This window comes from Ceratotherium simum, chromosome 8, assembly GCF_057802395.1.
Source record: "Ceratotherium simum simum isolate JZ-2026a chromosome 8, ASM5780239v1, whole genome shotgun sequence".
Classification (NCBI taxonomy): Eukaryota; Metazoa; Chordata; class Mammalia; order Perissodactyla; family Rhinocerotidae; genus Ceratotherium; species Ceratotherium simum.
In genome coordinates this window covers 32,310,373-32,324,799 of record NC_141907.1, presented here as the reverse complement: position 1 = coordinate 32,324,799, position 14,427 = coordinate 32,310,373, and the positions used below count along the sequence as shown (strand labels likewise).

The 14,427-nt window shown below is 34.6% G+C and overlaps 1 protein-coding gene across 6 annotated transcripts in view; it reads right to left on the bottom strand.

Moving 5' to 3' along the window:
* Positions 1–14,427, bottom strand: part of KLHL5 (kelch like family member 5) — a 79,245-nt gene that overhangs the window by 41,549 nt on the left and 23,269 nt on the right. For 3 of the 6 annotated variants that reach the window (XM_087434196.1, XM_087434195.1, XM_004418980.3), the window contains one exon: positions 11,264–11,735. The exons of 2 other annotated variants lie outside the window; for them this stretch is intronic. In XM_087434196.1, the coding sequence (XP_087290322.1) occupies positions 11,264–11,646 (383 nt within the window). In that variant the 5' untranslated portion in view covers positions 11,647–11,735. Of the gene's footprint in view, positions 1–9,983; positions 10,083–11,263; positions 11,736–14,427 lie in introns of all 6 variants that reach the window. One more of the 6 variants, XM_087434199.1, reaches the window with a different exon arrangement.

Genomic DNA, 14,427 nt, shown 5'->3' with positions numbered 1-14,427 from the left:
ACTGAACTTGACATTAAGATCATTAATATAAAAATGTATTGAGTAATGTGTAACTATGCTTATATAAATAAATGAGAACTTGAAACTATTTTAAAATCAGGATAAAACATAATATAAGCAAAAACAAATAATGTTGGCTTCCATCAATAACAATTTGAAGATTTAAAACATTTTTCAATAAACGAAGTTTTATATTGTCAAAATACTAACAAATGATTATGATTATTACTGATCTAAGGATGACAGAAAAATAGACCATCTAATTTTTATAAGCCACAAATTCTTTCAAGAACAAGAGAAAGTGAAGTAAATAAATCAAATACTTTTTTCTTAGGGTTCCTATATTTTGTATCACACTTCTTATACTTTATATTAAATTCTCAGTAATGATTAGGCAATGAGTTAGTTGAACATTTTTTGAGTGATGAATTGCCATCATCCAAACCTAAATGTTAATCAACAGTAAATTTTGAAAGAACAACAGAACTTTACAATACCAGCATCACTAAGTTATTACCGGCTAGCTTTGATGATGGTATAAGCCCAATTAATAAATAGACTACCTCTTTTCTTGTCAGAAACTTTCAGGGAGTCTAGTTCTTTAACCTCTGGCATGAATCAAGATAACCTGGGGAGCATTTCAGCATCTGTGTTCAGGGTGTCCTTCCCTGAGACTGATTCAGTAGGTCTGAGATGAGACCTGAACACTGTATTTTTAAAAGCCCTACACGTGATCCTAACATATATCATAGGCTGAAGACCACTGGCGTGCACTTCAGGCACGAGATGGATACATTACACAAATCTACATGTGATGAACTTACAGGTTCAAAACATTGATTTACACAATAGATACTTTACTTCCGAATTTCTTTGATTAAACTGAATTTCTTTGAATAAAATATTTTAAATGAACTAGTAGAACTTAATGGAATATTTGTGATTTTCAAAATGAGAATAAAGGTAGAACACCAAAATCGTTTATATACATACATATCAACAGAACAACAATTTATGCTTCTAAAATAACATTTCAAACTTCTTAATTTGCTTTCAAGGCATCAATTGCCATTACATGCTAAAAAACATTATTTCAATGTGACAATTAATTCACTGCGATTTCTGGGTATAGCAATCACTTCCACTGCTCCAAGGGTCTGATTTGTAGCCTGTGGAAAAGCAAAGCTATCCACTCACAAAAGGAATGTGAAAGAGGAAAGAACAGAGCTACTCAGACTTGAAGAGCTGCACAGCTGTCTAGCATTTCTTGTTTTGTTTTTAAGAAATTTGGGACTTTGCATAAATATAATGCAAGAATTTACTAAGGAAAAGAAAGAATTTACTGCATATCCATACAAGTATAGGACCTTAGACATTAGGACAATTATATACAGAATTTTTACATCTAGAAGACTCTATGCAATCATTTAATTCAACTCTCTTATTTTGCAGATGAAAAAATTTGAGGCCCAAAATGGCCGAAGTGATCAACCAAAGACACACAGGCAGCCAGGAGCAGAAGGCATTCAGAGTATTGGTCAAACCACTCACAAAAGAATGGAAATTCTTGCTCACCTTTACCCTAAGGCATGAGCAAGTGCAAGGACTAAGGGGTACAAAGGGAGAACGATGGTACAATATGAATAAGGATAATTTAACAGAAAAAAAGACATTAGAACTAAGGATCTTAGACATAAGTCTACTCCTATGTAACTGCCCCTTAGCTAGGTATGAGAGAGCAAGACTCTCTTAGGTTTCCATGGGACAGAGATCACATCTCTATCCCTGGCTAATCAAATGCTTTTAACACTCTGGGTCTATGTAATTTACAACAGTAATACTTCCTTAATATTTCATTTCCTATTATGTGTTTTGGTTTGGAGGGTTGAATTGGAGAGGTATGGCGTAGAGATTAAGAGTATTTTAGGAAGGTTTTAGAGCTGTGCTGTCCAATATAGTTTTCACTACCTCCATGGGTATATTTTAATTAAAATGAAACAAAATTAAAAGTTCAGTTCGGGGCCAGCCCAGTGGCGTAGTGGTTAAGTTCGCACACTCCGCTTCGGGGGCTGGGGTTTATGGGTTTGGATCCTGGGCACGGACCTATACACTGCTTGTCAAGCCATGCTGTGGCTGCGCCTTGCATACAAAATAGAGGAAGACTGGCACAGATGTTAGCTCAGGGCCAATCTTCCTCATCAAAAAAAAAAAAGGTCAGTTCTTTAGTTAGACTAGTGACATTTCAAGTGCTCAATAGCCCCATGGGGCTAGTGGCTGCCAAACTTGACGGTGCAGATATAGAACATTTCTATCAATGCAGAAAGTTCTATTGCTTAGTGCTGATTCAACTCTGTCACTATGTATCATTCTAGACAAGTTATTTAACTTCTCTAAACCACACCTTTTCCAATAGCAAGACAGGGATAAGTAATACATAGTACTTTCTTTTAGAAGATCTCTAATGGGAAGATTATTAAAGGAAATAATGAAAGCATAGCCCTAGCATAGAATAACTACACAATCAAGGTAAGCTACTATTAGTAAAACCTTGCTTTTCAATGACCAATAGGAAGGCCTGTAATCTCAGTCTTTTGACTTTATATATTATTTGTTTGTCTTTTTAAAAAATGATCCCCAGCATCATCAATTTTTATAACTAAATTTCATACTTCTTAATTAACATGGCCTTTAGTACAGCCAGTAGACATCCTAACCCACATCCTAACCTAACACAAACACCTGGGAATAGGCCATTTATGGAACATTTAGAATACATTTCTCTGTGATTTCTATAGAACTTTTACATGATAACCAAGGAAATACATCTGACGTCTCTGGTTTTATTTATCTGATGTAACTAAGACAGTAAATCACATTTCAAAGAATTGAATTGCATGACATCATTCAAATCTTTTTTAATAGACGTTGACTGTAATGAACTCTACATCTCTGAATATTTCCAGGCTACAGGGAAACATTTAATTTTTAGCTTATTGTCCCTCTGCAGTAGGCAACTGAATCTGTAAGTCAGAAAAATGCCTAAACATGGGAAAGAGGCAAGTATCAAACAAATCAAATCATCAACTATTCATAGAGTAACTCCTAACATGCAGCGTTGGACCAGTTGTTAGAAACTGTGGGGATGCAAAGAAAGACACGATTCTTTACTGAAGGGACTTGGAATCTGAAGAATCAAGTTTCATAAACTGGAAAAAATTAAACAGCAACACTACCTAATGCTTGCAATTCCTCAGATTTTACACACATGTGCACATGCACACAATTTACACCACGACCAATATTACCTTTTTATTATATACTACTTAGATTTCTTCATTCTCATCACCAGAACTTGCATTAGGCTTTCTTAATGAAGTAATTTTTCAAAAGAAGTTTTAAAAATCACTTCAGAAGAATTATACTGTAGTATATGGTTTTGAGTAGAAAACAAAGCTGCATTGAAACTCCAAATGGTCTGTTTGGCTCACTCCCTAGATAAGTGATTTATTCCTAGCCACCCGCCTCATAGGTTCTGGCATTCAGAATTCATGCTTTTGCAAAAGTGCAAATTACTATATCATGAATCTTTTGTCATCTTTTACAAAATTCAAAATCACAAATGTAAAATAAGAATGTAAATTGCTTAGTATAGGCTAGCAGTCTCTAAATTTTTTTATGCATACCCATGTCAGTATACTTTTAAGCATATGCCCAATTATATGGATATTTAATAATTTATAAAAGATATAGATACCATTGTACAATTATTATTTATACTATAAAACACAGAAAAAATAGAGATTTAAAAGATAAAATATAAATAGAAGTTTTAATATTTACATGTATATATATATTTTTTACCATTTTTCCAACAGGTCATCTTGTACATCCCCAATTGGAGTATAATTGCTATATTGAAATATAGAGAAAGGAAAGATCAATATGGGCTAGAATTTGGAAAAGCAACAAGTAGCAGGTGACATTTGAAATATGTCACAGAGTTTAGATGAGTGAGGAGGAAGAGGAGTTGGGGTCGTCCCCTTTAAAGAGAGGAAAAGGCAAGTGTATAAAGAAATGACAAGAAATGATAAAAAAAAGAATACCTTCACTTTCTCCCTTCTCAAGACAAATATTTTTTTGACTTTGGAATTTCAGGGTTTTTTCACTGGTACTGTGGCCAGAATATCTGGGGTGAAGAGAGTTAAATGTTGTTTATAAAAATCAAATTTTCTTAAATCATAACCAGTGTGAAGGGGAAGGGCCAGCAGGCACTCTCACATAATGCTGGTGAGAATTAAAACAGTAGGAATGTTCCTGAAATGACTTTGAGAACACAAATCAAAAACCCTAAAAATGTGCAAACCCTTGGGACTTTATCCAAAGGAAACAATCATCTGTATGTACAGAGATCTAGCTACAGGGAGGGTTTATGACAGGAAAATATTGGAAACAATCTAAATTCCAAACAAATAGAATATTGGTTAAATAGGGCCGGCCCCATGGCTTAGTGGTTAAGTGCGCGCTCTCCGCCGCTGGCGGCCAGGGTTCGGATCCCGGGCACGCACTGACGCACCGCTTGTCCGGCCATGCTGAGGCTGCGTCCCACATGCAGCAACTAGAAGGATGTGCAGCTATGACATACAACTATCTACTGGGGCTTTGGGGGAAAAAATAAATAAATAAAAATTTAAAAAAAAGTGAAATTAAAAAAGAATATTGGTTAAATAAACAAAAGGTATATCTGTACATGGGAGAATGACCTGCCATTTTAAAAGATATAAGGGAACATTTAATGATATGGAAAGCTGTTTTAGTGGACATTAATTGTCTTTGCCTATCCAAGATTTCTTCTTATGGTAACAGACCCATCTCTACCTTTTGGGAAACCACACATTCCCCACTTCAGTCCACATGACTTGGGCGGAGTTGAATCTTCCCCCTGGGCAGAGGTGAGCAAGGGACTGGGGCCTGGCCAAAAAGAGTATCATATCTCCTGGCAATAATGATTGGTTTCAGTGGACACATGACCCAAACAAGGCCAATGAGAGTCGATTTCAAGACGTTTTTTGGAACTCTTGGAAAAGAGTTACTTCCTTTCCATTGAGGTTGCTAAACTGATAAAAAGTAAACTTGGAGCTGCTAGTGGCTTTTTTGCTACCACACTGAGAGCCTGCTGAGACAATACTATCATAAAGGAAAACAGAATCTAGAGAGGGAGAAAAACAGATTTCTGGGGTTAAGTAGCTGGATCCCGCCATGTCTAAAGCTAGGCTCTATCCTTGAACTTTCTATGTACTTATGTGAACCAAAAACTTCTAGTTTTTGCTTAAGTGGGATTGAGTTGGGCTTCTGTCTTTTGCAAACAAGAGAGTCCTAATTTTAGTATTTACATTAGGGCAAAAAAGCAGGTTACAAAACAGTAGGTACAATAAGATTCAGATTTTTACTCTAAAGACATATATTTTTATTATGTATGTATAGAAAATATATTGGAAGGACACTTTCCCAAATTTTTAACGATTATTATTTTGGGATGGCAGGGTAATTAGTGATTTTTATATTTCCATTTTTGCTTATCTCTATTTTCTGATGTCTCTATGGTAAAATATTATGTAACAGAAAAAAAAATTAATTTAAAAAATTAGATCCAAAGAATTCTCAAGAGTTCTATTCAACTGTCTTCACATCTTGCACCCTGTTGATCGTGATGCCAAAACCATTCTTTACTTCTGCCACAGTAATGAGTTTTAGCTGGACACATGGCTACTCAGGTAGAGACTACATTTCTAAGCCTCCCTTGCAACTAGTCATGGCCATGTGACTAAGTTTTCAACAATGGAATGTGAGCAGAACTGATATATGCAACCTGTGTTATTTGCTTAATGTCCTCCCTTTTCTTTCTTTGGTCCTTCCTACAGGCTAGAATGCAGAAGGGGAGCTGAGTAAGCTTTGATCATAAAGATAGGCTAACACCCTACAGGATGGAGTAACAATGGGGAAGGAATCTGGGTCTCTGAGTGAACTTGTGAAGCAGAGCTACCTACCTGCCCTGGAACACTTGCCCATTTGTTAGTTGATAAATAAACTTCTATCTTATTTTAGCCACTGTATTTCTGCATCTCTTTATCATCTTAGTCTATTCCCTACTAGTATACTTCCTAAAGTTTACTGACCAAATTTTATGGCTTTGTGCATATGAGTGTATATGTGGTATGTGTGTGTCATTGTTTTCATGCCTAATATATCTAATTCTAAAGATATAAAGCTTCACTATCCAGTTCTAAATGGATAAAAATAAAACAGATGCAATAAGTGACATAAAGACAGCTGCTTCTGCCTTAAAAAAGAGTTATAAAGGCCAGTTGTCCAAATGTAGTACCTATCCCTTTTCATAAGCTGATTTTTCAGCATTCCCAGCAGTTCTAGGAACTAATATGATTCCAATAAATTCCTACTCTGTTTAAATCAGCCAATTTCAGCTGCTTAAAACTAAGAACTCTGAAAAAACAAAAACAAAAACTAAGAACTCTGATTGATATAGCACACAGGGAGGCTTTAGGGGGTTCATGAACTCCTTGAACTATATACAAAAATATTTAACACACACACACTGTTTTCTGGGGAGAGGTTCCATAGCTTATATCAAGGGAATCCATGATATGACTTGGGCATATATACGTGAGGGAGGACAATGCAATATATACTTCTCAGATACAAGTACATTATAGGTGAACTTCTTTGTCATCTCTGGAAACAACTTTTTTCATATGGAATTGTGGAATATTTTAATTTCAAACTGAACTAGAATTAATAGACTGGTTCAAACAAGGAGATGTATAGACAACATAAAGAGAGTCAAGAAAAAGGAGACAGCACTTGAGAAAAGGTGGTACTATGAAGATAATCTCTTGCTGGGAGAGGAGAGGGAACTAAATGCCTTCAAGATGAGTCAAAGAACAGCAAATCAACGGAACAAGGAATAGAAGAGTTCAAGGATATCTGCAGTTAAAACAGAGTAGCAAGTAACCAATAAGATGGTTCAGGTAACTGTGGATAAAGAGTTGTGGCCATGTCAAGAGATTATACCTGTAAGCCAGCCAGGTTTATTTTCAAGAACTAGGCTAAGAAAATTAGCTGAGGAGAGAACGTGAAACTGGTTAGAATGAATCATTAACTATTATGTAAATCCAAGTTGAACTCAGTGATTACACGAATGGTCATGGAGAACTGCCTACTGGTATCTGACGACGAAATCTACATCTTAACCGTTTGGGTTCAAAATGCAGCTCTTTCTAAGTGATCAAGGTCAATATCAACAGTGGTAAGTCAGGCTGACGTATCCTTGATATGACGTGATGAAAAGGGCACTTTATTTTTGTGGTCTTCCTCCCCCAAACTCATAACCCCAGTCTAATCACGAGAAAAACATCAAGACAAATCCCAATTGAGTCAGACATTCTACAAAACACCTGACCAGTACTCCCCAAACTGCCAAGGTCATCAAAACAAGTGAAGTCTGAGAAACCGTCTCAGCCCAGAGGAGCCTAAACAGACATGATGACTAAATGTAACGCGGTATCCCAGATAGGATCCTTCAACAGAAAAAGGATATCAGGTAGAAATTTTAAAAATCTGAATAAAGTATGGACTTTAGTTAATAATGTATCAATACTGGTTCATTAATAGTAATAGATGCACCACACTAATGTAAGATATTAATAATAGGGGAAACGAGGTGTGGAGTATATAGGAATTCACTATACTACATTTGTAATTTTCCTGTGAATCTAAAACTGATGTAAAAATAGAAAGTTTACTTTTTTAAAATGCAGTTTATTTTACTTACTAACTTTGAGCAAGTTACTTACCCTTCTGTGCCTCACTGGCCTCCTTCTGTAAAATTAGAATGATCACAGTAGCTTTCTAACTCAGAAATTTGCTGTGAAGGACTAAATGAGTTAATATACTAAAATGCTAGAACAGTGCCTCACATATGGTAAGCATCCAGTCAGAAGGAGCTATTATTATTTTTGAATATAGTCTTACATATAAAATATTAAACTCTAACTTTATAAACAAAGTTTGAAATAATGAAATTTCCCCCAACATATCAAAAATTACATAATTTCAAAGCTGGCAAATCAACGCAAGTGTAAACTGTGTTTATACTACAGTCACATGTGGGCCACCATGTAAACCTTGCTGGCCTTGGTAAGAATCATCCTGAATTAAGGTCTTAGGAACCTACTGCTCACATAAAAGGTGACAATTCTGTTACTTGGGGTCTAAAATTCCTCATAGCGTAAAAAAACAAAAGTTTGTATTTAAATACCAAAGTAATAACTTAGACCATTCTCATAGAGAAAAAGTGGCGAGCTACAGACCCAAGATCAAAGTTAAAAGATGAGAAACTTTTAAATAACCTAGATGTGTGGCAGCAGAAATTACCAGAAGGCTAAGGCTCAGGCAGACATTTCTCCCAGCTAGAATACAAGTGATCAAACATATTAGCAACATATGATGCCTCTTCACTTCTGCTTTAAATTGTACAGACCCACTGTAGGTGTTATGATTCTGTGTATGTAAAACCACTCAGCTGTCTTCTTTTTCTAATAACTCAAAGTTTCAGTCTAAGTTCTGAGATCTATGTAAATATTACGAACGCTTAAGTAAAAAATTCTCTATATATCATATGTATTTCCCCATTATGTCCTTCATATTTTAAGATATCTGTAGTATACTCAAATAAAGTTTATTTGAGTATACTATTTATTATAAATACTATTTTATTTGCAGATTTTACATAAGAAAAACAACTGTTTTCAAGTTACATACAAAAATCTGATGAATGTCAGCATAGCTTCTTTTGACATTAACAGTGATAGTTTTTGATTTGCTTACAGTAGAAGGGCAACCACCTAGAGAGACTGCTCACTTAATCAAAAAGTAGAGGGCAAATAAATGTATCATTTATGACAAAGATCAAAGACTCAGAGCTGGAGGATTGAAAGAAGATGTGAGAATTAGATACATTTAATCTAGAAAAAAATGAAGAAGTAAAAGTATACACACACAAATGACATTTCTAAAATCTATAATGTTTGTTTTTCCCTTTTTTGCAAAAAGATGTTAAGATAGAAATTTCAAACCATCAGGAATATTAAATTGCTTGGACACATTTCCCCTCTTATATCTAAAAATCAGAGACATTTTCTTTAAGTACATTTTCTCTTTGAAATAATATTTTAGGAATAGTTTGGTCACTGCAGATGTCAACTGTTTACTCCTATCTTATTATTTACCTTCTTAATCTTGATTAGCATTTATAAAATGGCTACATTTATTTTAGATTTTTAAAAATATCATTTCCTTAATTTTAGATCGCCTATAAATAAAAATATCCATTTTACATCTTGAAGTATGCACATAGCAACCTCTCAGTCAAAAAAAAGGCTATCTTTTTCTTTCATAATGAATATCCCGCCAAGATGATATTTGAATATGGATACCAAAGAATAGATTAACTTAATTTCAGTAATCATTAGCTATGCAAACTACCTTTGTGTAAGGAAGTAAATTATAGCGACCAATGCGTGTATAACCTTTCCAAGAATATACATGTATATAAATTTTATACTCATATATATATAATCTCTCCAGGTAGTAGATATATGTTAAGATTTTTATAACTTATGCTAGTAAATAAATGTTTTGTTTTTATAACTTTATTAAAATATTCTTGATACATTGTATTGATTTTCAAATGGAAAGATGAGTACTCTTTGGTTTCCCACAAAAATGATAAACCCTGAACCTTTTACTATATAAATTATTCTCCTTATGGTAACAAGTCTCCAAAGAAAATAATGAAACCATTAACTCAATTAATCTCCACGTTAAAATTATCAGTGGCTCCTATTCCCTTAAGATAATGCCAAGTCATGAACTAATTTGAAAATTTTTAAATTAAATACACTAGTTACCTATGTAAAGATATTCCCCTTTCTCCACTACACAAATGATTATAGATGACTGGTCTATATTTATTATTACTCCAACACCACAGTTCAGAATTCCATGTTCTGAAGGTTAGAAAAGGAGAAGGTGGTAAATATCCCCAGTAAGATATACTTGAATATATGAACTCATTTTGTCTCCATCTCTTAGGATGCCTATATTAATAATAACCAAAATACAAATTACAAGTGTTACTAAAACCTGCAAAGAAATTTTAAAAGAAAAAGAATCCAGCAATCAAACTAGACAAATGATAAGCTAGACAAATAATAAGCTATTTGTGCCTTTAAATATTTTGTAATATTTTCAAGTGTAGATGAATCAGAAAGATGACTTTCATTCTCTAACTTGTTATACAATGTGCTATCGTAGTTTAAACTGATGAATAAGAAAATCCATTTCAAAGATAAAGCCAGGTTCCAAGGGTGAAGATGGATAAAGTCATTATGAAATTACCGATTCTTTCTTTCTCTCCCCAAACTAATTTTCCCTTCTTCTTGTCCCCTTTTCACCAGTTGACTGCATCCAGTCCCTCTAAGTTCCCTTAACTCTCCTGAAGGAATGTCCTTCATTTCCCTAAATAGCATAATTTTCAGTGAAGTGAAGGTAACAGAAATTAGTAGCTGTCATCTTAGAAAGAGACATGTTACTGTACTCTCTGTATTAATCTGGAGAGCTGTAACACAGACAGGACAAAGAGAAATAACCATAAGAAAAACATTATTGACAACTACAATGGTGTAAAAAAAATATTGACAACTACAATGTGCGTCTTCTTGTAAAATCTTTCATTTTCATTAGAATTTAAAAATGACTCTATAATCTGTTGCAAACTAAAATGTCATTAAAAATTTTATACTATAGAAATGTCTGCTATAGTTTTGCTGACTATAAAGGTTAAACGAATGAAGCAAACTGCAAGGCAATGATGCATAAAATTGCTACTATATATTATTTTCAAGGCAGAGCCAGATCTATATACAGAACAAAAGATATTTCAAAATGAATGTTATTTGTTGTCTTTATAATTTAACAGAATTTAATATTACAATATTTCCAAAAATTCTAGCAAAAGTACCACATATGCATACCAACATATTATATGTATATGTATGTAGATATATATATGTATGTATGTAGATGATATATATATTCATAGATTTTAAATAATAATACTAAATTATTTTAAAACATTATAGAGAATATACACCCACACCCCATTTCTAACAGTAAGAAAATAATCAACCTGCATGAACTGGAATCAGATTCATTTTCTTCTTCACTAGTGCCATCATCCACTTCTGGTCTATCCAGCCAATGTGCACCGCCACAATCTTCTGCTGTAAACTCAAATGCAGGGACTTCAGAGGTGGATGCCATTGGCCAAAAAGGTGAATTCTGAAAATCCAGTTGGCTGGACCTTCGGTAACCAATTGAAGCCAAAGGCAATTGTAGGCTACATGGATCTAAAAACTTTCTCCCACCGTTTGCTCCAGTCTGTCCTCGATTCCAAAATTCTCCCTGCTGGCTGTCAACTGTAGAATTAGGAGATGATGCTTGATGGCCAAACCACCTCCATCTGATTTTCAAAATCTGCTTCACATCAAACTCTTTACGAGAACCAGACATCCTCAGAGAAACCAAGTGATCGTCTAGGCAACGGGCAAAAAGCACTGCACACAGATTTGTGCATCCAACCAAGACAAGTATATGCCCTGCTGTACACAATAAACAGATTGAAAGGAAAATAAATCACATTCACATATATATCTACATTTACTTTTATACCAATATACCAGATTATAAAGAACAAAGGATAATGAATAAAGATGAAACACGGTGGAACATTCCATTCAATCAGAGCAAACTCTCATCCACCTATCCTGAAGCAGCTAGACCACTTCCCCCGCTCTCCTTTCCCATACTGACCATTAGCTCTCACAAACACTGACAGCATTCATTAAACTCCTTTCAAATGCAGAACACCACCCCCTTTTTTTAAACCACAAATGACAGAGACAGAAAGCACTATCCTTTGCAGTATCTCAGTCTCTGCTGCTTAGTACATTAACTCTTTTATTGCTGAAACAAGACATTTATTCCAGAGCATTTTCCTTTGTACTTAAAAATCACTGTAAAACTAAAATGTTTCTATTTTTATACTAAGTTTCTAAATGAGATATTACAAAACAATAGTTGTTTAAAACGCATTTTTTAATTGGATGAGTTATAGTGATTTTCAAGCTGTGCTCTTTGGATGGGGGATGAGGAGGAAGGAGGAGTACAAAGCTGAGGCTTCTGTTTGTTGCTTTCCACTTCTATCTTCTCCCTTCAGGAAAGGAGTACATTTAATTAATATAGTAAGATCCTGGGTAAGATTTCATTTGAGCAAAGGATAATGAGAAGAATAAGGAGAAGAAAAAGTTTAAAAACTAAAAAGGATCAAAATATGACAGTACTTAGTCTTTTTCAACTAAATTACCTGAAGCCAATATTGCTCCATAATTAGGACTGGGCTACTTCGATTTAGTATAATATCCAAATTTCTATGACACTACTTACAAAAAGGAAAGTGTTGCTCAAGAAAGCTACCAAGGACTAGGATAGGCCTATTTCTAATGGTGCCCTCTGTTGTTAGCAAAACAAAACAATGGTCTGAACATGGTTAGAGTTAAGGCAAACTGACAAAGCAAATAAAAATCAATTAAATGCAATCACATTGTAAAATATTCAGTAGCTAGTGTGAGCAAGACACTCTACTAGACATTGTGGGGGACACAGATAAATACATCTTGGTTCCCATCCTCAAAAATAATTATGTCTAGCTATTGAAGCAAAAAAAATTGATAATTTAAATATAAGAAACATTATAATGCTGCAATATTAACATTTTGTGATCTGCAAATACAGACTGAGTTTTCAGGGTGCTCAATATCTAATGCTATATCAAATATTTCACTCAAAAGAGAATGCCTATTATCAACTGACCAAAAAAAAAAGCTGCCTTGGAGGCTCACAAAAATATTGAGACATATATCTTAACCTCATGCAGCTCCTTAGGAGAATAAAAATTATTTAGAGAAACAAGAATGAGAGGCACAAAAAGCCATATACAATTTTGTGCTAAATACCGTAGGACAAACCATGAATACTATAAGAAAGAGAAAGGAGATAACAGGATGGTGTAGAGTCGTATGGGTCAGTTTCATTAGGGAGAAAGCTTCTAAGAACAGTAAGAAGTTGTGTAGGCAGAATGATGATAGATTTTATAAAGGAAGAAAGATATTTTAAAAAGCATGATGTGAGCACACTGACAAAGAAAGAGGGGGAAATAACAATTTGATCAGCCAGCCAGGCATACCTAATTAATTATAAGGAGTAGTAAGAGAAAGTCAGATGAAAAGGATGAGATAAAACGCCTTGAGCAAAGGCAAAGATGTAAAGACTAGCAGGCAATATTAAGTGGACAGCTAACAGGGCAATGTTTTAGGAAATTAATTTGGCAGTAGTATGCAGGAGCATTAAAGAGTGAAATGACTTTTCCCTCTCCTCTCACCTCTGTCAGACTCCTTCTTATCAACTCTCTTCTAACTCCACTCTACTGATCTAAATTTATTTCTATTTTCCAACACAGACACACTGCTTCATCAGTTAAGACAGAGTCTACATTATGTTACTCCCTCTTTTATATGCTGTTTGTGTTCCAGTTTCTCTGGTTTTAAAATCCTACTCATCCTTCAAGGTTTAGCACAGCCACTACCACCCTTAGAAATATTTCTCTAATTACTCTAGCCTGTGCTTCTCAACAAGAGTAGCACCAACCTTCCACTCCCATACCCCAAGAAGGCTTCTGCAAGTTGTGGGGGTGAGGGGTGGGGTGGATTTTTAGTGGTTAGAATGACCATAGAGTGCTATAGGCATTGAGTGAGCAGGGGCCAGAGTTGGTAAACATCTTGCAATGCATAGTACAGACCCACACAATGATGAACTGCCACAGTGGTAGTTCATAATGATCTTGCCATCACTGTCTTCACTCAAATAAGTATTTACCAAGCATTTATATGTACAAGGCACCACAAGAGACAGAAAGATAAATAACAAACAGACCTTTCTTTCAAGAGGTTTTAAACTTACACTCTGGCAGACAAAGGGATAATTAAATGAACATTACAAATGAAGAATAAATTCTGATAAATACAATTTTATATAAATATAATTTTAAATTGGATTCAATCTATCAATGTGAGAGCAATTATCAGAGATTCTAGTTACAATGTGCTAGCTCTAGTGGCTAGAAGTGATTTTGATTGTTTTTGTTGTTTGGTTGATTAATTGAAGCCTGAATTCAAGAGTGGACTTCATTAAAGGCCACTAAGATGCCAGATATTTCTCAATATAATATAGAGAAGA